General features: G+C 42.1%; 1 protein-coding gene across 9 annotated transcripts in view; it reads right to left on the reverse strand.

Annotated features, from left to right (window-relative positions):
* The window catches only part of LOC120759074 (Kv channel-interacting protein 1), a 332,257-nt gene that overhangs the window by 211,503 nt on the left and 93,846 nt on the right, over positions 1 to 26,908 (reverse strand). Inside the window, exon 1 of one of the 9 annotated variants that reach the window (XM_040077969.2) lies at positions 10,406 to 10,700. The exons of the other annotated variants lie outside the window; for them this stretch is intronic. Coding sequence (XP_039933903.1) covers positions 10,406 to 10,466 — 61 coding nt within the window. The 5' untranslated portion in view covers positions 10,467 to 10,700. Of the gene's footprint in view, positions 1 to 10,405; positions 10,701 to 26,908 lie in introns of those variants that run through there. 9 annotated transcript variants of the gene reach the window in all.

The following is a 26,908-nucleotide window of genomic DNA, read 5'->3' on the forward strand; positions in this document are numbered from 1 at the left end:
TCATTCCAAGTCTAAGCATTTCCACAGTTTCCAAAACATCTCACAAATCCCACGAGGTAAAGAACAGTTTCAGGTTTGAACCAAACTTTTAGTCTAAAAACTGATGGGCTTTGTAGGTTTTACAGCAGTATCCACAACATGAGAATGCATTTGCTTGAACATATATAGCCCCATGTTTACCCAGCACAGCATTCACCTGGATGTGACTGGGCTGTGGGTGACACTCAGAATGACACAGTGGTCTCTCCTTGCATTGCTGAGCAGCCACAGCAACCAGCACCTGAGGAAAGTGTACACAGCACGCTCCTCTCCTGCACCACATGAACTTTTGAACTGCAAGTACTTCACCTCCATCAATAATAAGAACAGAAGAAAGAGAAAAGACAACATCATCTACAAGAAAGGCAAGTGCAAATGTAGTCATGTAAAGTGCTATAGCTAATGGCATTGCCCAGAAAATCCATGATTAGAAAATTCCCTTATTTTTACTTCATACTTTCCTAGAGGGCTGCAGTGAGTTAGGGCAGACCAGTGCTCAATTTAAGAGGTGATTAGAAATGATGGGACTCAGCTATAACATCCTTAACTCCTGCCAAGAAGAGGATGACAAATTGCTAATGTAAATAGCCCCTTTTGATGCCTTAAAGCCCTGGAAATGAAAGGCATTTTTCCTGATACATCAGTCTCTGGTTGACTTTCTGTCCCAGTACCAAACCGGCTTTACACGCAAGTCCAGTGCTGCCTACACAAACAGGACAGGACCTTCTGGGATCAGATTCCCTTTGCAGAACTGCACATGCTTGCATTTACCCATTGTTAAGTACATACAAATGACCACCCTGGCAGAATTTTCCTCCTGCCTTCATGTAGCTCTCTCTCCAGTTGTCTGCAACCTGGCTAATTCTGTATGCACAAGACTGCAAATCAGACCTTCTATCAGCTCCCATGTTAAAATATTGGTTAAAAAAAAACCAAACCAAAACAAAAACATGTTACAGGGATTCAGCTCCACACAAGGACATGCCTTCAGTTTCTGGAGTGCCAGTACCACAGTTTGGGGTCACGTTTCACACTCTCAGTGAAGCATGTAAACCAGTGTGCCAATTCAGTTACACTGGCTTATTAGGATTAGCAGGCAACAATCCTCTCTGCACTGACACAAAAGTTTCTTGCCTCCCAGTTTTAATTTTCATGTACTGCTCCAGGTTCAAATGGCAATGTGGTCAACAAGTCCTTTCAACAGTCAATCCAACTGTGTCGATTAGGAATGAAAAGGAGTGCTGATGCTCCCCACTGCACCACAAAGCTCACCTGCATGAGATGAAAGAGTTTCCCTAAGGGACATTGTCCTTTCCCACAGATGTTTGCTGGCTCCCAACATTTTACAGCTGGAGAGCGAACAGCATCATCCTTTACATGGCTGTTTGTACCCCACAGGGAGCAACCCTCAGCTCATGCAGTTTGATGTGCTAAATCAGGGGCCTTGCCTGAGGTTTCAGCTAATTATCAAAAAATCTATGGGGCTTGTGATATATGTCCTAACGTTAATTCGTGTTAAATGTTATAATATGTAATTCATTCTCTGTAAATGTAATGATAACCATAAGGAGCAAGTTTTATTTCTAATCGAGTATACAATGGGTTAACTGTGACTAAAACAGCACAGGTGGACACAGGGAATTCTCTGTTGAAGATTACACGGAGGGACACAAGGAAGCTATGCCGGGAAATACACGAAAAGGGACACGAGAAAATTTCTGCCGGGAATCGTTAGAGGAAAACACAAAAGGACGGAAAAGGGAGATAGAGAACCCGGAGGACCGAATGATTACATCAGATCGATATCTTATCCGTCCCCGCCCGACATTAACATCTCTACACCGTACCCAGACTCAGCAATCACGACATTGTTCTCCAGCACAAATCCATTCAACCCACCAGAACCTGAACATGAATATCTAATGAAGCTGCCTCAGAAGAGGGAGTCTTAGGGTCCCGATTTTCTCTCAGTGAACCAGTGTATAAAAATCGGCAGCCCCAGACCAAAATGTGAACTGAGGGGGTGACAGACTGACAGAGTGTGTTACCGTGTTCACCCGGCGCCGAAACCCCGGGGTTCGACGCTGTCCCTTTTAATTGTGGCTATCTGAGACTGTTATTTTGTCTCAAAATAAAATTCTAAATTTTGATTTACTGAATTTGGTCTCTCGTATTTATTACAGGCTGATGGGCAGGATCACTCACTAGACTAGAGCAACAGCAGCCTGGGAAAACCTACCTGGGAGCTTGGCCCTGAGCTGCACGCAGCAAAGTTAGAACAGTTGTCAAAACATTTCAGCTGTGCTTCTGAAGCCATGCTCTAACAGTAAATCTTGTGAACAGCGCTTGTTTCATCCATATTTTCCTGCATATAAATTTGACAGGCAGAAACATGTATTTTGTCAGAGCACTAAAAGCCCGTGATGTTCAGCACTGATCTCTGGCAGGCTGTAATTCTGCTTCTCCCTCCCAGTGACACTCAGGAGCCCTTAGTAAAACAATGCCATGGTCACATGGGTTTCCTAGAAACCTACCTCCAGCAGCACAGCATGTATCCTCATAGCCTTGTTCTCCATTTGCTGTTCTCAGCCACAATGTAAAAGGTCCTGTGCCTCCTAGCTTTTACAGACTGTAGCTGTGGCCATCTACAGAAATTTTGGGCACTTACCAACCAGCCAGCCACAGAAAAAGTTGGAGAGAGAAAAGCAAACACTAATGTATGTGAAGAGCTGTGGTTGTTGACTATGTCAAGAAAGTAATGTTTGGATTGAGGAAAGCCAAACAGATGTAGCAGAGCTGTGGCAGGAAAGGATGGCTCTGTTACCATTTTCATGTCTTCCTTAAAATATCCTGGTACCAGAGCCAGGCCATCTCCCCTTACTGCCTGCTCACCCTTGGCCTTGCCTGCAAATACCAGCTCAGCCCCCCTGTTAACTCCGCTGCCCTATGCCTGCCTGCTAGCACACCGTCATCTCTTGCCTCCTCCAGACCCACATCCTGCCCATGAACCTCTAATCAATTGTACTGTGCTCTGTTCAAACTCTTCAGAACCTCTCTGCACTGAGCAGTGCTGGCAGAAGTAAGGTAGAGATGAACTGACCACTATCTATATCCTTTTCAGTCTGGACAGACATCACTCGTCAGTGACAGCCAAACACAGACTGGAGACATCTGGGCACAGCTGCCTTCAGTTTTGACTTGTCTATTTTGAAAACATGGATGCAGTTTTTACTTTCAATGATTTTTTATTTGTTAAGTACAATCCATCTTATAATAACAGTTACTCCCCTTCCCTTTGGCATCCCAAACAAATAGAAGAATAGAAAAAAAATAACTACTTTGCTTGGAATCCTAAATATATTTTGGTTAGAAATGCTGCTAGGCTACCATACAGCTGTTGCCTGCATTTCTTAGTTGGTACCCAAGGCCGTTGGGCCCCTTCCTGCAGGGATGGTATGAGGTGCCTAGAGCATTCTGCACCTGCTGGAAAGTGCCTCTCAGGGAAATGCAGAAGGTTCTTACCTTATAAATAGCCATGGTGTGAGCAGCAACAGGACACAGAGACCCTGGGCAGGTACTCAAGCTTTCTGCTTCTCTGTGCCACGACATTCTCTGGGTAATGTTTTTGAATAAGAAACACAACACTTAACATAATCACCCAGGTCTGTCACCCACTGCAAGGAAGTCACAGTCACACTTACTCATTCACATCTAAAACTACAATAAATCACAAGCCAATTAATTGTGTTTGGAAAGTTTCAGGGAATAATTATAACTAATAACAATTTTGAATAATGAAACATTTCAGCTAAAAAAAATAAATCCACATTTGAAAAAATTGTAAATCTTCAGTCTTTTTAACAAAGTTTAAATAAATATGAAAATAAACTATTTGACTAGGGGTTTGTAATTGGAGAAATAATTTTCCTCTCACATTTGACTAAAATCAGAATGACTTTATAACTTGTCTTGGTTTACCTTACCGTGCTTTTTACTTCAATTTGTTCTTCAAAAACTTTGTACAACCCTTACTGACTCTCATATATATATTTGGTGACATTAACAACTGTAAAGCTAGGAATTGCTCAAAACTTCTGCAGTGTATTAAGTTCTAAAAGCTTTTCACATCTACAGCATTAAATATTCTCACTTGCAAAACATCCAGCTACTTTGTAGTGCCCATTCCAAACATCAAATATCCAGTAATGAACACTGGAAGAGATAGTGATGACAAAGGCTGGAATATTATCAAGGCTGAAAGTTAGAAAGTATTTTCTGAATTACTCTTTTGAATTATTGTGGAAAAAAATGAAACTTCAAAGAACTGGCCTGCAGAGCTGAAGTCTCTGATCCCTTCTTTTCTCTGTGGTGGGATTTCTTGACTCTGCATGGATATGCTGCATGCACAGATACATATAGTATCTGTACCCATGGGCAGGAAATCAGCACGCATGTAGGCTAATGTAGCAACACTCTGTAGTGTATTTTCCTCCATCCATGTGTCTGACTGCAGCATTTCAGCCAGGAGCTGAAATTGCCTGTGGGAAGAAATCAGGAACACACATAGCTTATTTTAATTTTATCATTGCTATCCACTCTTAAGATCAGCTATTTGAGATCACTCTGCCTCACTGCCAGGAGTCATTTGAAGGCAAAGGAAGAAATTTAGAGTTAGCAACTGCACAGGAGCTGAAGACATTTTGGCTGAAAGATGGAGAAGTGGGGATTGGAAGTAGTCACGAGTCCGTAAGACCTCATCAACTCTAACCCCACATTCAGATAAACTCTGGTTGGAAGGACACAGGGAAGCTTGGGACAAACAGCTCCCTCACCTCTGAGCCACCCATCACAGGTGTGATGGCCAGGATGTTTGGCTGCTGTGACACTGAGCAGCCTCCCACACACCTCTCTGCACTTCCAGAAAAGAAACCAAAACGCTTCATGCCAAGAGGCTTGTTCTGACAAGCACTTAATGGTCACCACAATTTCTCCAAATTGTTTCTGATTTGAGTGCTTATATCAAACAGTTTTGTTGCCGAATGCTCTTCTGTACACTCTCTACAAAGATAATTCCCTGAAAAAACCTGCCTGTCAAAACCTCAGTTTTCAGTGCAGGCAGATGACCGTGGATTTGACCTGCCAGGCTGTATCAGATGGCAATCAGACAAGACTAGGGAGAAAAAGCGAAGTGTCAGTGCCAAACATTGGCTCTTGGGCAGAGCCAGGAGAAACCAAGTCAGCCCTTTTTTCATTCTCAAGTACTTGCTCAGGTCTCCAGCCAGAGGGAACAATGCTGTCCTTGTTCTAGAAGGAAAACAGGGGAGCACTAATCTTCTCTCTATTCAGAAAATACTCAGAGCACAGTCTGAGTCTTTAGAACACATACATTTGTTCACAACAGTTGCAAGCTGTCAAGTTTCTTTGAGGAGCAGAAAGAAACAAAAGAAGGGGAGTTTCAAAGCTTTTATTTTGCAACAGTATGTACAGGGCAAAGTAAATTATGAGGCAGCTTCCCTGCTCAAATCTATCATCTCCATTGGAAAAGGGCCAGTTCCTTGAAAGTCTACTGAATCACTTTTACACCCTTTGAGCAGAGAAGCAGGTTGTTCTAGCACGGGGAACTGAAAGGGTACAGTCATGACCCAGCAACCTTAGGAGCTCAGGGCTATCTGATGTTCTTATGAAGAATGCAAAGTCAAGCAGAGTTGGTTTCCTGGTAAGTGAACCACTTGAAAACCTGATAATTTGGGACAATAAGCCATTTCAAAATAAAACCTAGAAGTTACTTGCTATAAAAATCTCACAACTGACATTTTAAGCAAAGTGAATTTCTGATGTTTGCTCTAGCAAAATTAAACAACAGTGCCAGACTCCTCTTGCTAGTTTAGGTTTAGGTGGTCTTCAATCAAAACATGGTTTCTCACATTTAAGAGAGCAGATTACCAATAGAAAATTATGCTGCTTGCTGCTGCTGTCAGGGTCAGAGACTGTAGCTCCAATCCAAACAAGATTCAGGTATAGAGAAATATTCAAGTTATATTTCACTTTAACTGGGGGAGGTAGGGGTGAGTGCATATTTAGAGAACAAACAAAAGAACTCAGGGGTACAGAAAACAGTTAAAACTAGAAATTCCCCCTGCTTTAGCAATCTGCTAATCCAAATGTTTCCATGGTAAATACAGAAACGGCTGATTCTAGCCACAAATTTGGTCATGATTGGATGCAGGCTCTAAAAACATTAAAAAAAAAAAAATCTCTATTTCTGCATATAGTTGAAATCAGAGAGGCGTTTGTGTGTGCACTATCTGCTGTGCTGGCCTCTGCTTTTCAGTGCTGTGGTTTTGATGGGGTTTTTTCCCCTCGTTTATTGCTTTATTGCTTATATTTGCAGGAGACTGTACAAGCAGCTTGATAGTCTCAACTCCATCTCAACCATCTGTCTACGCACTAACTACTAATGTACAAACAAGAAGACCAAACAGTCACCTTTGTTGGCATTTGGTTCATAATGAGCTTTGAATGTTACTTCCTGATCCCAATACCTCAAGTCCTTGTAGCTTTAGGGTTTTTAAAGTGACAGTAATCCCAAAACCAGAGGGTAGATAAGGTTGGGTGGGACCTCCAGTTCCTTCTTCAAGGCTGGGTTAACTACAGCTCAGGACTATATTCACTTGGGTTTTGAGTACCTCCAAGCTTGGAGACTTCACAGTCCCTCTGTGGAGTCTCTTCCAGTGTTTAGTCACCATCACAGTAATTTTTTTCCCCCCCTTACTCTCAACTGGAATTTCTTTTGTTTCAGTTTGTGCCCATTTCCCCTTGGCCAGCCCCTGGGCACCAGGGAGAAGATCCTGGCTCCATCACCTCTACTTCCTCCCTCTCAGGTATTCATACACCCTGATTAAGATTTCCCTGAGCCTCCTCTGCTGCAGGCTGGACAATTCCAGCTCTCTCAACCTTTCCTTGTATGTCAAATGCTCCAATTGCTTCATATTCATCATGGTCCCCCAGTAGACACAGCTTACTGAGTCTCTTCCATCCTGGGGAGTCCAGCACCAGACACAACACTGTAGATGTCTCACCAGTGCTGCACAGAAGAGGAGCATCACCTTCCTCAGTCTGCTGGAGAAGCTCTGCGAAGCACAGCCCAGCAGACCACCAGCCACCTTTGCTGCTGGCTCACTGTTGGCTTGTCCCCAGGACCTCAGCCAGGCTCCACCATCATCCCAGGAATGCTGGCCTGGCATACAAGTGAAATGAACGTGGTGGAAAGAGGTATTAACTTTTAGTAGGTCAACTCAGAATGCTGGAAAAAGCAGACAAGAATCCCAACAGGAAACAATTCCTGATGAAATGTAAAAATAATTAGTGGAACTGCCCGGAGCCACTCCCAAAGTGAACAGCACAAATCTCACAGACTGCCTCAGGACACTTCAATGAACAGGGAAAACTTTTGCACTTTACTGATAGGATTGCAAGGCTAAGAAGTAAAAATCTTTATCCTGCAGGACAGGGCATGTGAGTCCCAACCTACCAACACAAAATGCCCAATTATACTGGACTAAGTTTTCACATTTGAGCCAAGTGAATGATGTCCTCCTGTACAAATGCAAAATTCTGTCCTCTCCCAGAGACAAGGGCTCATGCTTGATGGACCACTGCTCTCCACTTCACAATTTCTGTGTCACTCCTGCCTTTATTGATTCAGGATCCCCTTTTTCATTAGAACAAGCAATTTAATCTCATATTATTGAACAGTGTTAATATGTCCTCTCTAGCCTTGCTGCTCATAGCTGGAATAACCAAATCAGCTCCCAGTCCCACTGCCAACACCCCAGACCCAGGCACAAGCAGGACATGAGGACAAGTGGCACAGGCAGAGGTATGTGTGAGCAGTGAAACAGCTCCATGTGCTGAAGCTGCAAGTGTTCAACAGGGGCCACTTGCACCCACTTGTCCCTGACCCACCATGGGCTTCCTGGTATTAATTGATCTCTGGAACCTCCTTACTTTAGACATGACCTGTTTATTTTACCTGTTCTTGAAACAATGACTTCTTTTTGCTTTTACTTTATTACACTGGAGAATCAGAGCTTCAGACACTGGCATGAGCTGCTCTGATTAGAGGAGCACATACTTACCAGCATGAGAGAGCATTTGTAGAGGTGTGGATCTAGCCCTTGTTTTATCAGCAGTATTTAACTACTACATACATCCTGAAATATTCAGATAAACACAAATAGATAAATATAATAAGAAATAAGAAATAATGTGATCATCCAATAATAAACACTTTACTCAATTAAAGATAAATTTAGCAATAGCCAATGGAGCAATGGCACCCAGGCACAATTTGCCGGCTGCCCTCAGGCAGAGAAGCCCCCACATCAAGCTGCACCAAGAGCCACACCAGCAAACACTGGGACAAATGATCCTTTCTCTCTGCTCAACACTTGGGCAAGCACAGCCAGAGTACTGGGGCCAATTTTGGACTCCCCAGACCAAGACAGACTTGGACATGGTAAAGCATGGTCTGGTAGAGGCCACCAGGATGGTTGAGGAGATACCAAGGGAACATCTGGGCAGCACCAAGGAGTCAGTCCATAATGTAGTGGTGATTGACTATTTAACTCACAGACAAAGAACAATTTCAGATTGTTTTCAAGTCCAGCACACATTAGTGTTTCACTGCTCACAAGGTGAAGTGCTAACAGTCAGTGTAAAACACACCAGCAAACCACACACAGATAACACATCAGAGCCAAGAGGACATAACAGACATAACTCTGGGAACACAGGTTTTGATAAATACAGCTGAACAACCACTGCCAAGAGCCATCAGCAAGATCATAAAGGTTCCATTTTAAAGGTTAAAATGTGTGACCATATCCTGGACTTTTACTGCAGGTGACCTCCAACCAAAAGAATGGCTTGCGTCCATTAGGGTGCAGAGCCAATCACAAGACAAAGTCACAGTGAATGGATATGTTCAGCCACAAATTATCTATAATTAGTGAAAACCAGCTCCCAGGTTTCTGACTGAAAGAAAGACACCCCTTTGTGTCACGGCAGCCACCATGCCCAGCACATCCTGTTCAGTTCTTGTGTACTGCAGTGCCTAAACACAAGTCTCTGAGCTTTAAGTGTAACTCAGTGCTTAGATGGTTACACAGCCCTTCTTACATTCTAAGCATTATTATACATGTCCCAGAAAACTGCACAATCATGGGGGCATTACAATAACTCAGAAAAGTGAACTGTAAACCATGTACACACACTCTAACGTAAAACGTTACACTACAGGTATCAGGAACATTACTCTTGCTCACAAACTTGCCACAAACCTCCTCACAGTCCTTGTCCACTTCTCTTTTGCATGAATAATTGGTGTTTGATATTTCCTAAGACAGTTTTCAATTTAAGTTGCAAGAAAATCCATACCAACTTGCAGTTCAAAAGCATATATATGAACTGAGAAACAGATCCAGTGGAAACAGAGACCTCCCTAGAAATACCAAGAGACTGTAAAATGCAGAGGTTCGGGCAGGAAATATTTCTAAATAGCACAAATATTGCAGAAGTTATAGAGTTTTTCCTTTTTTTTTCTAAACAATACTCATTCTGTAAGCTATGGATGTGCCACTGACAGTGCTTTCAACTTTCTCCTCAGCAACACCCCAGAATTTTTGAATTAACCCTGAAGAAAACTGAGCAAATTTCAAGCAAATACTAAACAAAGCAGACCTTCCTAAAAATCAGCATTTATAGGCAATATTTAGAGATTTAAGGATTAAAATCCCTGGAATTACCACTTTCTCATTTTTCATGAGCTTCTGCTTCTCTCATTCCTTACAAAAACATCCTAATTTTTTCCCCTCTTGCTAATCTTTATAAAGCACACATCATTAGTACTGCACGCTTAGTGTTGGATTACTGAATATGCAACACTGACTCTAACAATACTTCCTGAGACAGAAACCCGAAGGTATTGGGGAGAATTTGTTGTATGTCTACATTTTATTCCCTCTACAAAGGGTTTATACAGCATGAGATTTGGAAATAAACAGGTCTCTTCTGCAAGAGCTCTGCATATGAAGCCACTGAGTTTCTCCTCCTCATACATACCTGCATGAAGGATTACAGTATTTCAGATTCTTTTCAGCCCCCAAGCCCCTCCACAGCAATTTCTTCATGCCCATGTTTTCTACACTATCTAGCCTCCCACTCTCCTCTGCAAATTACCCCTCACAAAAACATTGCCAGGTTACTTGCAAGTGGCACATGTTCATTTTCTCCTCCCTTCCCCATGCAAATGTCTCCCACAGCAAATAAACCAAAGGGAAAGGAAAAGCATAACAGGAGGTCTTACCTTTTGATGGTCTTCTTTGTTTCGTTTGTAGAGAAGAGAACGTACCCATGACAGCACCCATTGCAAAGCTACTCGTGAGTTTTTGGGGAGGATTTATTTTGGCTGGAATTTTTTTTTATTCCTCTTACCGCACCCCTCCACTGACAGTGAAAAAATCTATGTGAAATGCCCCCAAGAACAAAACAAAACAGAGGAAGTCCAGACAAGAAAGAAAAGAAGGAAGGAGGAGGGAAAAAGCAAAGCACTGCAGCTCGGCATTCAGCAAGCGTTAAGCTTTGAGGTTTTTTTTTAAGTCAACACACATGCACTGACTCACAGCCGGCTGCACTGTTATTATTCAAAACAGCTCCCCATCAAAATTTAAATGCTAGGTAGATTCCCTCAGACCAGAGCTGGCTGCAGATGCATCAAAATATTTACTGGAGCACAACCACATAAACACACAGGCTAATTCTTCCTCCCGTTCCCTTATGGCTCCAACCAGCAGCCTGTAGGTCTAGCAAGGGAGCATCATTGCAGCTCTTCCAGCAAATACTAAACTGGAGTCCTGTAGACACGCTGAGGGTCTCAGGGGGAAGCCAGGGCTTTGGGCTGGATACCAACACGGAATGAATGGAAATTCTTCTGAGTGGGAAGCAGTAGTGAGCAAGGCATCAAAGCCCCAGCTGCGCAGGCTGTGTGCTCCTGCTAATTAAGAGTCTGACACAAAGGTAGAAAGCAGCAATTTCCAACTGTCTTCTCGAGCAGAAAAGTCAGAGGAAAATTACTAAGTGCAAAGAGGGAAACAGAAAATTTCATCACAATCCTTTTCCTTCATATCTTTTCTCACACACCAGAAAGACATGCAAGAAAATTGACTTATTTTTCTGCCAAGCATGTATGTGCACATCCTTTTCAAGGATATTACAACAAAAAACTGTTGAAACAAAACTCCACTAACATTGAGTGACTAGGAGGAGGTAGAGCAATTCCCAGCATTTTTTTCAGTTCTGTCATATTTCAAAAAATCAGCTAGAAATCTAGTTATATTTCCTTAGAAGGTGAAATAGCAAGTGCTCAGGTACAGAAGGAGTTAAATACACTGAAGCAGGTCTCAGAACCCAAATTAATTTGCTACTTGCACATGGAGGCTGAGATTAAGGCAGCATCTGTGCAAGTGCTGTCTTTTTCAGAAGAAATTCACCACAGAACAAATCGCCTTGTCTCAACAAGTTTCCTCAGCTTTCCTCTAACTTTGCAGTAGATTCCCTTAGATGCAGATCCCAGACCCTCAAATGTTGGTGTCCCTGGAGGTACAACCCTGCCTTACCTACTGCTCACCAGCTGCCAGCATCTTGTCTTTGCATGAACAGGTATATTTGCATCCTTAGTGTATACCAGCAAAGAGCTTCCCCTTAGTTTCTATTTGCAGAAGGCTTTGCAGAAAATAATTTATTTATTCTTATTTTATAACTCAAAACATATCAATTGAACTTTTTGTGATAAATACCTGGAGGAAAGTACTGTTTAAATACCCAAGTCCTAAAATGAAATATGTATATTTGCAGGGAATTGCTCAAGACTGGGGACACACAGGGGCCTTTGTCATAGTGTGAGGAGCCTGTCCTGGCTTGTGCAACATTCCCTGCCTTCCATCTGGCCTCCACTCCTTCCCCCAGGCTGGCCACAGCTGAGGTCCCACTGCCCCTGCTTCTCTAGCCATCCAGTTCCAGATGGGGGTCCCTCAGACTACATTGATCTGTACCAGGTACTGAAGAGCTGTGTGAGATTCTTAAGTCTTTTTAAAATTCAATGTTTTTTAAATTAATATTTTATTTGCATTTACAGAACAAAATATTACATAGGATACAGTGCACATATGGAAAATCACTGTTCTTGGGACTTGTGCATTTAACAAAGGCTGGAGGCTGACCACAGGCTACAACCAATGTCTCCAAGATGTCAAAACCTTCAATCTAGGCAAACTGTCACTAGAAAAAGTCAAGTGTTGCCAAGGTGTAAGGCCCCAAACAACTCAGCTGATGAGGCTTTTAAAAGGGTTTATGGTTGTTCATATACACTGAGTTAGATGCACAGGAGAAGTGCTGGCAAAATATTCTCAAGAGATCAAAACAACAAAGAAGAACTTTACCGGCAACTTCAGAAAATTGAGGAGCTTTGGGAAAAGGTTTAGTGTAACATTCAATCAGTACAAAACACTTCTCAAAGAATTAACTGGGCCCATTCAACTTAACAAACTTTAAGCCCATTCAATTCTAAATTACTCAAAAATTCTAAGAGGGAATTAGGAGAAAGAGAGAGACAGAAGAGGTATAGAAAGAGACATATATAGCTACCAGCTCCTGGATTCCAGTGGTGTTCTGATAGAAATTCCAAGGAGAGGTAGGGTCAAGACATGAGTGCTCATGCCCTGTGGCCTTAAAATACCCTTTGGGCTCTTCCCCCAGGTGGGGCTTCTGGTCATTTGGCCACTCAGGAGCTGTATTAGGGAGCTTCAGGGGTTGGGTGTGGGACATTGTGTCCAGTGTGCCACAGATTGGCAGCCGCTGCCAGGGTGGGGTGTACAGAGCAGGGCACTGCCTCACCAGACCAAGGCCTGACCTGCCCCTGCTCCCCGCATACATGCATCCCAAAATGTCTTGAGACATCACTTTTTCCAATCTGTCACACAAGGCCGCCAGTCATCCATCTCCTCAAGTACCCCATCCACACATCTTTTAAGTATCTCCAGGAATAGTGACAGTCCCACTACCCTGGGCAGCCTGTGCCAGTGTCTGACCATCCTTTTGGTGAAGGAATTTTTCTTAATACCCAAGCTACACCTCCCCTTGAGGCCAATTCCTCTTGTTCTCTCTCTTATTACTTGGAAGGAGACAGACCCCACCTGTCTACAAACTCCTTACATCAAAAAGTACCTGGAAAGTAGCTGGCTTCAGGATTCCTTTTGACATCAGTTGGATCTCAGCCATGCAGAAAGAGCTTTAGGAGTGACAGATCAGGCTGTCCATATGGAGAGATAGCCAAGAAGGAAGTAATTTGGGATGACAAAATTGCATTCCTGATGCTGCACTATTGTTTACGTGAAACAGCATGGCATAGGAAGGCAAAGGGCAAATGTAAATATTCAGTTTTCTCTGAAACTTGAAAAAAATAGAAGATCTGCCTTGGATGAAAATCAGTATTTACAGGTCTCTAAGAAATCACAGGGATAAGTGGTTACACACATTTTTATGCGCATGACTCAAATATACAAGAATGGGGACGAGAGGAGGGACCATTTCTGTGCCTAGGCAGTTGAGCACAGAATTGCAAATCCCCAGCTCAAAAAGCAGACATTTTCTTTCACAGCTGACAACCAAGACCTCAGAGGAACAGAGGCATTGTAAAGCTAAAAAACTAGAGTATTTGCCACAGCAGGCAGGAATTCTCTTTCATCAAAAGATGATCATTCAAAGGTATCAAACTAGGACAGAACACTAAGATGTAACAAGTGTTGGTGGACATCCTTTATTTGAGGAGGTGAATATTTTTCAGAGTATTTCCTTTAGAGATAAGAAGCTGCCTGAGCTCTGGCTGTGATGGTGAAATGCACAGTTGTAGCTGTGTGGGTGCCTAAGTCAGCATCCTGGGTAAGAGATGCTAAAAGAGGACCAAAAGTACATCAGGGCTGTACTGATGCTCTGCTGCCTGCAGTAAATTCAGAGCTTGGCTCTGACAAAAAGGTGCACTTCAGTACATTGGCATCAGTCCAGCAGATCGCCTGGGAGTATTTGTTGTTATTGTGAATTGAACTATACTACAACTGTGCAAGATGGAGCAGACTTTGCTGCAGAGTGGACATAAACAGGTTTTGAAGTTCAGATGTGGCACCTGCCCTGAACATCCAACCAAAACCAGATTGTACCTGATACCTCACTGCAGCTACAGCAATTCCACACAAAAACAAGCTTAGGAAGGGCAGCTATTTATCAGTATCTATGCAAACAATTATGAGAAATTCCATCATCCCTATGGAAACCACAAGGTCTGTGACACTTCTGCCAGCAGTCAGTACACTAAAGTCATTCACCAAATTAAAACAAAGACTAAATTTTAGCATAAAGCTCACCACTATAGCATATATACACACGTAATGTTAATTAAGTGGGATTGGGGATGACTGAGAAAGCAGCATAATAGTGTGATCTACAAACTGAAACCTCCTTCCCATGAGACCCATGGGACAAAAAAAAGGTTTGTTCTACACTGGGTTTCACAAAAATAAATAATTTCAGGTAGCTCCCAAGCTGTTTAAACCACTGACATTTCCTGAAAACATTTAGGACTTACGAAATCCTGAAATCTTAATGAGAGCCAAATCCAACCTTCCTCTGACTAAAGGAAAAGAGCATTCTTTTTGGGAAAAAATGTTCTTAAGAATGTTTCTTAAGCCAGCTTTTATCTAGATTCAGCTGCATTCCTACATGGCAGAACCATGTAGAGCTACAAAGATATGATGTGAAAAATACGCTGTTAAGACACTCAAAAAATCTTGACAAATCTGGAGATTTCTGCATTTTGCAGAGAATTACCACTTTTGGGGAATACTTGTCATGTCTCTGTAATACGAGTCTCTCGGCAGTACCGGTGAGTATTTCAATTTGTAACTCCATCATCTCCAAACCTAAATTTTGTAAGAGAATTCACATTAAGCTCACAGCACATGCTTCCAGTAAAATAGATATATGCTGCTCCTCTTGTGCTAGCTGGTGGACTGAATTACTACTATTAAAATTATATAACAACTTTTATCTTGCTGCTGAAGCGCTCCCCAAATCACATTATTGGTGGCAGATATCTTCAAATTCTGTTCAATACACCAATCCAGATAGCCTCTGGAGTTAATAACTGATTAAAAATACTCCATTTCAAGATGTACCAATGGAAAGGTGGAGACAGCTCTTGAGACACATTCTGGCACTACTGCTGGCAAAGCACTAATGTGTGAAATAACCCCAACTAAAGCAAACTCAACTGCATATATTCAGATCAGAATGACTGCGCTACTTTTAATTTACTCATTTGAGGGTATCTTCAAGACTGAGACTCAACTTTTTGTAATACATCACCTTTAAAGGGTGAGTTCCAGACCAGGCTGGACGGGGCTTGGAGCAACATGTCTAGTGAAAGGTGTTCCAGCCCATGACAGGGGCTAGGAAAAAGATGGTCTTTAAGGTCCCGTCTAATCCAAATCATATCAAACATGATTCTGTGGATTGAACAAGCCATGCTTCTCTCTCAGGCACAGAAGTGTTGACAAGGAAACAGCCTCCCTGCTGTGTTACCAGGGCCAAACTCTGAGCTGCAGGCAGGAGCAGCTCACCACACGCTTCAGGGAGCCATGTCAATTTTACAATACACATAGAGGTCAGTTGAATGTTTCCACACCTCGTGCACAGTTCCCAAACAGATACATATAGACAAAAGGAACAAAATTCATATCCTGCCTCTTCATCCAGAAGGTATTTCCAGGAGTCCAAGAAGCTGAGCCATACTTAGATTAGTGCAAGTAGTATACAAATTCTGCTACTTGTTGTAGTGCATTAATTGGGTTTATGTTATATTTCATTTTTATATTGGGTTTTGTAACGGTTTCCTTCGTACCACCCTGTTCCCCTGGAAAATGTATCACAAGGTTTGTCCCTGCTGCTCGGCCACGCCCGTCCTCCCACACTGGAATGTAACCCGACTCTGTTCCACTCCCACCTTGTTTGGGTAGTGGCTTGTCCCTGCCTCTAGCCCCTTCAACCGGGGAAAAAGCCCTGGGGCGGCCTAAGCGTCTCTCTCTTGCACTGGGACGGGGACAGGGACTGGATTGGGCTCCAGACTCTGCAGGGGCAGGATCCAGAATAAAGCCCTGATCCTTCCCCGGACTAAGAGCAGTCTCTTTCCTTTTGCTATCAACAGGCACCTGCTCTCTCTAAGGGAAAGGTTTGCAGCCTCTGGGTAGCTTTAAGGCCCTGAAAAGGAAGATTCTTTCTGGCATGGGCTGTCTTTCTCAAGCTAGCCGAGGCTAAAACAGAGCACGGGCTCTGAAGGGAGAGAGAGAGAGCCACTTCAGTTACTTTTTACAGGAGACTCATTTTGAATCACAGACTGCATGGGCACTGAGACAGGGCATTTATCTTCTTTGGGCAAACCAGGTATCTACCACAACAATCACAGGGTATCCAGCTGCTGTCTGACCTGTTTGGATTTCTTGCAGAGGAGTCAGTGTTTTACTTATATACTGGAAAATGTGTGATTGATTAACATTCCATAGATCCCTCCTCAGTAAAACCCTTCCGATAAACTGCACAGAGGGGGAATTTTTTCATCTTTGGAGAGGAGCAGGGTGTCACTGGGGTGCCTCTCAGTGAAAGAAAAGCTACACAAGCCACTGTCATACCACAGAGCCCACATTAACTACCTAGACAACTACAGACTGGCAGTTTTTGAATAACTTCTGAGAAGTTGCATACAGAGCAGTAAATTCCAGTCAGCTCTTGGGTCTTTTTTCAGATTCCCTCCAGTTGGCTTCCATAGCAGGCTTATTCCTTGGTTTAGATTGCATTCTTGCCAAAGCAACAACAGCAAAAAAATTAATAGCCAATTAATATGAAACAAATCTTCTACAATCCTCTCTTGTGAAGACTGTCAGCAAGATTTCATTAATCCAGTGGGAAAAGCCCTGGAATAAAGCACCCCTGAGGAACTTAGAGGAATTCAGGCTGGCTCAGGGGTGGGCAGGCTCCAGGGCAGAGGAGCACCTACCAGTGCTGCTCTGCCTGTACCTTTACCTTCTCCAATTTACAGAAGCCCCTGGACACAGCACCCCACCAACCAGCACAGCCACAAATTGCAAGTAAGTTTGTGTATGAACAGGGACATAGCTTAAGTTTAGATGGCAGATGTCATGTTTAAGCTAAAGCTGCAAACCCTAACTTGACAAACGCAGAACAGCATTATCCATGAAGCCATCTTCCCCTATGACATTCAGATTGTGGTATCATTTCAAAACCTAAAATACATACTATTTTGTCTTTAACAAGACTAAATGAGAAAGACGAATATTGCCCTAACGTTTCACATGAAAAGATAAAAATCCCTCCAAATGCACTGAACAACATCAGAGAGAAAAAATGGGAATGAAGATTCAGTGCTTCTGATCTTTGTGGAGTCACTGGCTTCAATTCTGCAAGATACAGAAGTAAAAACACACAAAGTTATTTGCCCCTGCTGTGGGTATTTAAATCTAAGACTCACCTGATCTCTTACAATAAATCATCTACTGGAGTGTACTAACCTTTCCCAGCCCCCTAATATGGGCCTGGCAAGCTAAATAAAACAGTGTCCTGAAATAATCAGGCATTGTTGCCAATGACTTGGGAAGAGATGGAAAAAATAGGAATAAAAAGAAAAGAAAAGAAATCCCTGTTGCACCAGGATCATCCCGACTCTACCAGGCTAAATTCTGAGGAAAGTCACAATGACAATTTCATAAAATACTGAAATTTGAGAAAGGATTACACAAAAACTGAGCTGCTATTCTCTATTTTTTGGGCAAAAATCTTTAAAACTCACTCTAAATATACATTACTGGGAACAAATTTATTTCCTCAGCCTCCTGATTATTTTTCTCCTTGCTGCCATTGACCTGAAGACTCTGATTCCAAAGTGAAATTTAGATAATGCTTTGTCACATACTTAAGATGTACCTAAACACATGTATAGCCATTGTTCTAGAAACTGGATATAGAGAACACGTGTACATCCAGCTGCAGGCTCACACTTGTAAGCAGAGCTCTGGCACAACTGCTCACAGTTCCAGATAGTGAATACAGGTCAGCTCACATGGCTGTGTGCTCCTAGTGCTGCCCAACATCCATGCTGGAAGGCAACTCTTAGCCCAAAAGGCCAGAAGGAACTGTCTTCAAGTTCAAATTGAAGTTTAACCTGGCTAGGAGGGGTCTGAACAGTGAACACATCCCAGAGGCACTGCTTCCAGAACTGAGCTCATACCAAACAAGGGCTTGTGCCAGGGCTAAGCCTGACCTATGCTGGAATTCTCCATTTGAAATAAGAGCCAAGTTGAAACAGGCTTTGCCACTCTTCTCTGACTCACAAGTCAGCTTCATGGGATAGATGTTACAAAGCTACAACTTGATTCATTTTGCATCAGCAACAAATAAATTTAATCAAAAGAAAGCTATTCCTGATAATATAATTTCTTTTTACCTTGGAAAATACTCAAACCTTTCTGCCAGTAAATTCATGCTTCTTAGAGAACTGATACACTCTAAATCTATACCACCTGGACTTGGGTTCTGGTTGTTATAGAGCCATTCAAAAGCAATTTCTCTGTTGTTTCTTTATTACAAATATTTATTGCGATTATTTTTCGTACCTTCCTGTCAGAGGCAAAAAAGCTGTGCCTAGCATTTAAATTACAGCATTCAACAACCTTGTTTGTGCACATTGATACTTAATATATTAACAAGGCATGGATTAGCTTAAGATAAGTATTCACCCATGATAATGACTGGTCTAGACAGCAGCAAAGGAGATCAGTAGCAGCACATACATTTGAAATTGTTCCATCAGTACACTCAGTCCAACATTAGTAAGATTTTTACAGGAATGTCATATATAAGACATACTGTGCCATGTCATAGATAAACCTGAGAAGACACTTGCTGCTCTAGTGACTAGCAACAAATCTCTCCACTGGATAACTAAAAGTTACAGAGATTCATGGCCTACAAGAATAGAAGATTAAATATTGCTGAGAAAAGCTGTTTTCCACAAAGAGTTTATATGCCCTGACTCGGCAAGATGCTCAACACAGCTCAGAAGATTGGAATGGAAGTGGTCTGGCTCTAGAAAACAAACTCCATAAGCAAGCAAACCATTACAATCAGCAAAGTTGAAACAATTTTAGATAAATTCTAGTTGTGGATAAATAGTCTGTATTTCACGTGCACCAATATCAAATCTTTCCTCTTTCATTAATCAGCTTTATATTGGGCTTAATCTAGAGGATGAGGTCTAATGCTACCTCAAGTCCATACTGCCAGTGTTCAATGTGACTCAGTTGCACCCTCTGTCCAAACTCAGAGAACAATGAAGCTGGAATTCAACAGGTTCCAAAGAGTGGAAGGAAGGAAAACCAGGCTGAGTTGTAGGGCATCACATGGGATGGCAAGCACGATAAAGTAACTGAGCAATTTGTTACAGCCAGGCTTTGCCTTAAGTCTTACAATCAGCTTTGCCCACAAATGTAAAAACACATGAAATACTGAATTAAGGTGCATCAAATCTGAGAAATGTCTCCTGCTTTTGTTAATAAATTGCTTCTTGAAGTCCTGCTGAATTTTTCAGTTCCTCTGATGCCTGAAAAAATTTCAAGCTTTTAAACTTTTTCTTGAATGTTTTCTCTCTTCAGCTTTGCCCTGCAGCCTTCTCCTACACTGCCCTCACTCTTGCTTTTCAATCTTCTGATTCTTTTTGTAATTGCATCTGATATACCTTAACTCACCTAAACCATCCAAAGATTTTTTGGGAGGCTGAATTTGAAGGATTGCGAGATAGAAACACATCACTTTCCAGTGAATACAGTCTTGACCAGCAGTAAAGCTCTAACAGCCCGTATTTTCCAGCCTGATTGCATATGTAATTAAATTTCACTCTTGCTTTCTGTTTAATGGTGACTCCAAAGAATTCAAAGAGTTATTTTGGTTCTAGTATTTTCTAATTGATTCCCTTGGGAGGTGGAAAGACTTGAAGTAGATGTTCTATCACAGCTTCACCACTATTTTGAGGTAGATAATATGCAGCTTCAGATGTACTACAGTTGTTCACTATAATTAATACTTCCTTTTAATTTTTTCTGCCATTAATATAACTTTCCTACAGCCTAGTTAAGTGCTGTAGCCTGCATTTATTCTATCACTGATGAGTTGTTGAAAAAATACAGCAGATCAGAAGACGTAACTTGTCTTTTCTATAGCATTAGAACTTACTGCTGAATTCCAAAGTATCTGTATTTATTTATTATGAGCTAAAGGCCTTTCCAGGTCCAGGAATGCTAGGATTAGCACATCCAATAGAGCAACATTGCTTCTACACAAGGGCTGTTAACTTCGCATACGTGTTTTTGAAGTTGTTACTTGCTTTCTCTCCAACTTGCCTTTCAGTAAAGCAGCCCTTTCTTGGGCTACTACTTATATCACTGATCCAGCCCACGCTGAAAGTCTGAACAAGCAAATCACAGACAGGACCTTGTTTTCTTCACTGCACAAATGACAAAAAACATGTTTACAGAAATCCAGCTCACATTTATCTCTGTGATAATCTGTCGTAAAGTAAGAAACACTTCATCTAACCTCATGATACTATTCTGCTAGACTAGGAAGGTTGTCTCTTCTATGCTTTTGTCTTTATGGCATCAGCTTTCAGCCAGGTAACAATTCCTTTAGCTTATTAAATATTAACCAATGTAAAAAAAATAGTTCAGCTTCTTGGGGACCCAGCTGTACCAGAAGTTCAGGTGAGGGGGATGGAACAGCCATCAATAGAAGCACATAGCCAGCAGGCTCTTGACTTTCTGAGACCCACGGATCATGCTCTGCTTTAGGTTCATTTCTGTGGGAGCACTTTGTGCAAAATTCCTATTAAGATGGGATACTTAGGACTCTGGATGTCTGTTTGCTTTTAAACTTTTAATCTTAATGTTCTAACCTTTTAATCTATTTTTCAGAGGGTAAAGACAGTCCCAAGATCTGTCACTTTCATAGTAAAAGACCTACTAAAAGGAAGACTGGAGCAGCCACTGCATATGGCAAATGTTGACAGAAGCCCTTGTGCTGGTGGTGTAAGGATGCAATACAAACAGGAACGCTAAGACAGTACCAGCAAGCTTTCCTGGGGTTGTTGGATTTTCTCAGGCATGATTAGGCAGCAAGCCACCTAGACTTGCATTTTCAACTGATGCATCATGAACCCAATATTCACCAAGGGTCTTGGTTCTAGAATCCAGTTTAAAACTCCTGAAAAGCAGATTTGAAGGTGTTCACTCATATAAAACAGTAACAAATATTTCAGACCTAGCAGGAGCTGAGAAATAACAGCCTAACACTGGTGCAGTGCAGCTCTGGCACACTGTCAGCCTCCAAAACAAGGAAACCTGCATAGCCAGCCAGCCAGCCAGCTAGCCAGCTATCACTGAATTATGCCTCAAAAAAAAAAAAAAAAAAAAAAAAAAAAAAAAAAAAAAAAAAAAAAAAAAAAAAAAAAAAAAAAAAAAAGCCGCCATCAAAATATCAGACCTACAGAATTTTTTTTTTTCTCTGAGTAACTGCTAACAGATCATGTATGTACAGGGCTTGCAAAACAAGGTAGAAGCAAAATGCAAAGCCAGCAGGGTATGACTAACAACTAACTAATGACATCTCAGAGCAAAGCTTAAGCAAGGAAATCTGGAAATTCAGCAGTTCTGAGAATGCTGGTAGCCAAAAAAGTGGGCAATGCAAATTTTATTCTCTATTTACATTAGACTTTGGACAGTGCAATTAGTTTGAGTGTAGGGCATACCTTTATAGGTGACATATCAACAGAAACCACCTCACAGTCTTAGACAAGGACTCTCAAATGTGCTGTGTTTTTCCTCGCTGAAATTACTTCATCTCATTCTTCTCAGGAGAGCAGAATACATCAGTAAAACGTACTACTTTGTCCCAGCTAATGCTGGGACATTTCTCAAAGCCAGTCATATTTGCAAACAATTTGTGAATTTAGCTAGCATTACAAAAAATTTCACCTAAGATACTGCAATATGTCACTACTGTCCTATTAATAAATATCCTGACATTACTTTCTTTTATTTCTTAAATTTAGTCCGTGCTGGTACGAGGTAAGTGCCGTACACATACAAAAACAGTGGAACAGCACAGGATGTTGCTGAGTCCAATACATTTATCTCAGAATAACTCTCAATAGAAATCAAAACACTTTAGAACCAGAATGATAATGACAAAAGCTACATCATTTGTATTTGATATGGTACCTCAGCATAAAACTCAGGAGAACTCGCACTACTTAGCCCACAGCCTAGGGGCAAACCATAGGCACAGTTCTGCTAAAAACATTTCTGTCCTTCATCCCTTCACCCCAAATTCCCTCTCCTTTCTGGCCATGGGTATTCCTGCAGCAAGGCTCTGCAAGGCACTGCCCAGTTGCAGTGGTCTAACATGAGTGCACTGCACAAGGATGGCCTTGGCCCCAGTACAGCTGGAATATTATTTTTATGTACCTTCTTCTCTGTAATTACTAAAGGTACAGCTCAAAATTGCATGGCAGAATTTCAATTTATTTTTAGTTCTGTGGAAGATGATTGTGGCTGTTTAAAAGTTTGCTTGATATCAAAACAGCCTAGAAAGATCAAATGTAATTAAAATATTGTGGTTATTATAAGTTTAATCACCAGCAGCCAGTGAAGGAAGCTGCAAATAACACTTCACTGCCTTCAGAAAAACAAATCATCTGCTCCTGGCATGCAGATCTGGCCTTGGGTTTGGTAATCTCTGTATGTTACAAGTTACTTATTATGGCTATAAGCACATGGAGATATCACCAGCTATCAAAAGTACACCATAAAGCACAAGAAACAAACTATGTCTAACTTCTAACGTTTATTTACGTATTTCTCATCAGATGTTTGTGCTCAAAACAAAGTTTTCTTGCATAGAAATTACCATAACTGATGCTGCTCCAGATAGGGGTTTGCAACCAGCCAGCAACAGACTTATATGTTACATGGGCATGACGTATCTCTCTAGTTTCTCTTTCGTAATAGCGATTGAAAGGTGACTGCCTCATCATTGTTTTCAAGTTATGTAGAAACATTTCTAGTAAAGTAGTAAGTAGCTCAATAAGGACAGAAATAAAACATTGGTTATGCTTTTTCCATTTGTAAAAAGAAAGGAAAACACAATCATTGCACCATGTATGATTCAGTAGACAAAAAACAAGCTCCATGTGCAGTACATGAATGGAACATGTCAGACTGTATTATCCAACCATTATAAAATACAGGTTTCATTTCTCCCCCCACCCACAATTTTTATGTGAGCTTGCAATCACTGCCTTGCAATATCAGTTAATGACCTGTTCAGAAAAGGTTATTTTCAGGAACAGCTCCCAGAATTACAGTGGCTGTTTCATGGTTGTAACACACAGAAATAGAGTACTTAAACTGCAGTGAGACACCCAGTTACAGCGTTTCTATCTCCAAGCTTTCTCCTCTCTCTTCAGTGTTATATGTGATAACCTTACTTCAGAAATACTTTCTTTTTTCCTAGAATGAAATATTTCCTAGTAGATACTCCTCTTGTTTTTCTCATGGTCACTCTTAACTTAAAATTCTCTCTCCTCATTGGGGTTCCAATGCCTTCAATTTAATACCGCCTGCAAATTTCATTAGTGTCCTGTATAACACATCTTCCCAATCAGCAACAGACTTGAATTAAGCCCTGCAATTGATTCTGGCAGCTCTCCATCATGCCACCTCATTTTCCCATGTTACTGGGCTCTCTTTGTGTCCCATCTTTCAGCCAGCCAGCCACACCACCATGGTTCTACTTTAGGCAACTGTGACTTTTAATGGAAATCTGAATGAGGAAATATCAACTGAATTATTACAATCCAAATCTATTGCCTTAGATTTTTCTCTTAGTCCACTGATGCATTTACAATAATAATTGAATAAAAGTAAATTGATCAAGATCATTTGTAGATAAAACCTTCAGACACAGCACTGGTGAGAATGTTAAAGCAGTGTCTGAAGAGAGGAAATATTTTTTTAAAATGCAGTGCAATCCAGATAAACTACTTCAACACCAATTGCATAATCAACTATGCTAGACTAATTATCATATAAAATAAAGAAATAAGAAGGAGACAAATTGTGATAAACATTAACTATTTTTTTGTTCACTGAAGATCAAATAACTCAAGATAACAGGAAGTTACTATGTCATTATCTAAGCTGATAGGCAAACAGACTCGTGCTCATTCCTTCTCTACTTGCTTAATCAGCTTTAAGTTTCAGGAATTCCAGCTTACAACTACAGCCTTCATCTCTGCGACCACCGAAAGACAGAAAGAGACCCTCCCAGCAACACGTCACACATACATCATCGGAGGAAAGAAGCAAGATAAAAGCAAGACTGAAAAATCTACCAATTCACGGCAGTTGGTGGAGCGAGACTCCCCTGCCGTCCAGCGCTGTATTTGCCTTTGCTTTGCCTGCTGTAATGTAATAAATTCCTATTGGAACTTTTCTTCGTGTTCATAGTCTATTACAATTTGGTGCCGTGACTCGGATCCACCTGTGAGATAGGACTTTTGGTTCTGCCTGGGGGGCGCCCCGCCGATCAGTCGGCGGCCCTGGTAGACCCGATTCCTGTCTCGGTTGGACCGACGAACCTAAATTCAAAGCATTAGGCAAAGGAGGCCGGCAGACCCTATAAACTTTGTGCACAAAGGTCCGGACGAAGACGCAAGACGCGTGAGTATCTGTGTGGAAGATTCCGTTCGGTCTGGGTCGGGTATCCTGGAGTGCTGCGAGTGTGTGTGTGAGTGAGAGGAGAACCGGCAGCTCGGATTTTCCAAGTGATTGTGGACCCTCAGTAGTGCGGTTCTCATTGCCCGAGAGGGCGTGAGCCACGAACAAGGGGAAGCGAGTGATTTCCGCACCACGCTTGTGTGAGGGCACTCCAGAAGATGGGACAGGGGAAGAGCAGGCCCTCTACTCCCATAAAACTCCCCCCGGTGCCTAGAGATAGCCCACTGGGGTTCATATTAGACAATTGGAAACATTACCCTAACACAGGGGGTAAAGATAAAGCTAAAATGATCCATTATTGTGTGGTAGTATGGGGTGGAAAGGAGATTTCCCGGAATATTTTTTGGCCTATTTTTGGATCATCAGAAGATTGAGTGAGGCAAAAACTCAACTTGTGGGTAAACACTAAAATTCCTTTTAGTCAGGAAGAAAGTGAATATGCTAATGTATGGGTTACAAGACCTGGGGGTGAAGTGCTCCTGTTTCCCCTCAAAGAGGGAGGACGAAAGAAAGACAGGAGTAAAGAGGAAGAAGCCTTACTGATCCCACCCCCTTACATACCCCCTCAGAACCCCCAGATTCCGGATGCACCTCCAATGGAGCCTCAGGAAGCAGGAAGTAATCCCGAGCCCCCCGAGGAAGTGCAGGGACCCATAACCCGAGGTCGAGCTAGACAGCATAACCTATATCCCCTAAGAGAAATGCCTGTGGGGGGGGGGCAGGGACCTCACCCAGTGATAGGGTTTGTTTCAGTACCTTTGAGTTCTGGGGATGTTCAAAAATTTAAGAGGGAGATGGGGAGCCTCCTGGAAGATCCTTTGGGGGTGGCCGAGAGACTGGACCAATTTTTGGGACCCAGTATTTATACTTGGGGCGAGTTGCAAGCCATATTGAATATTCTCTTCACGGCCGAGGAAAGAAATATGATTAGACGAGCGGGGATGCGGCTATGGGATTCGCAACATGCACAAGGACCCTTAGCAGACACCAAGTGGCCTTTGCATGATCCCAATTGGAATCATCAGCAGCAGGATCACAGAATCAATATGCAGGATCTGAGGGGGATAATAGTACAGGGGATCCGGGAAGCGGTGCCTAGGGGGCAGAACATCAACAAAGCATTTAATGAGAGACAGAAAAAGGAGGAGACACCTACGGATTGGCTAGAACGCTTGAGAAAAAACCTGCAAATGTACTCAGGCTTAGATCCTGAGACACCGTTAGGGCAAGCACTACTAAAAACACAATTTGTGGCTAAATCGTGGGAAGATATCAGAAAGAAGTTAGAAAAATTAGATAATTGGCAAGATAGAGACCTGGATGAGCTATTGAGGGAAGCACAGAAGGTATATGTGAGGAGAGATGAAGAGAGTCACAAGAGACAAGTAAGAATGATGGTGGCAGCAGTGAGAGAAACTAGGAGAATTGATGCCCCTCCCAAAACAAGTCAAGTGGCCCAGAGAAATGGGGGAGGGGTTCCCCGGGTAGAGAAAAAGGATGGAAGCGTATGTTTCTACTGTGGGAATAAAGGACACTTTCGGAGAAACTGCAGGAAGCGGCTCAGGGATGAGAGAGTCTTCAAAGAGGACTGACGGAGTCAGGGGCTTCATTTGCTGGGGACACGGAAACATGAGGAGCCCTTGATAAAATTAAAAATAGGTCCTCAGCAGCAGGAATTTGAGTTTTTAGTAGATACTGGAGCTGAGCGATCGACAGTCCAGGTACTACCGGAGGGATGTAAGATATCAAAGGAAACTGCTCAAGTGATAGGGGCAAAGGGGGAGCCCTTTGAAGTCCCTGTTATTAAGAATGTACTGGTGGAATCGAAGTCCAAAATGGGAATAGGGAACCTTCTGCTGGTA

The sequence above is a fragment of the Hirundo rustica genome, chromosome 14 (assembly GCF_015227805.2).
Source record: "Hirundo rustica isolate bHirRus1 chromosome 14, bHirRus1.pri.v3, whole genome shotgun sequence".
Classification (NCBI taxonomy): domain Eukaryota; kingdom Metazoa; phylum Chordata; class Aves; order Passeriformes; family Hirundinidae; genus Hirundo; species Hirundo rustica.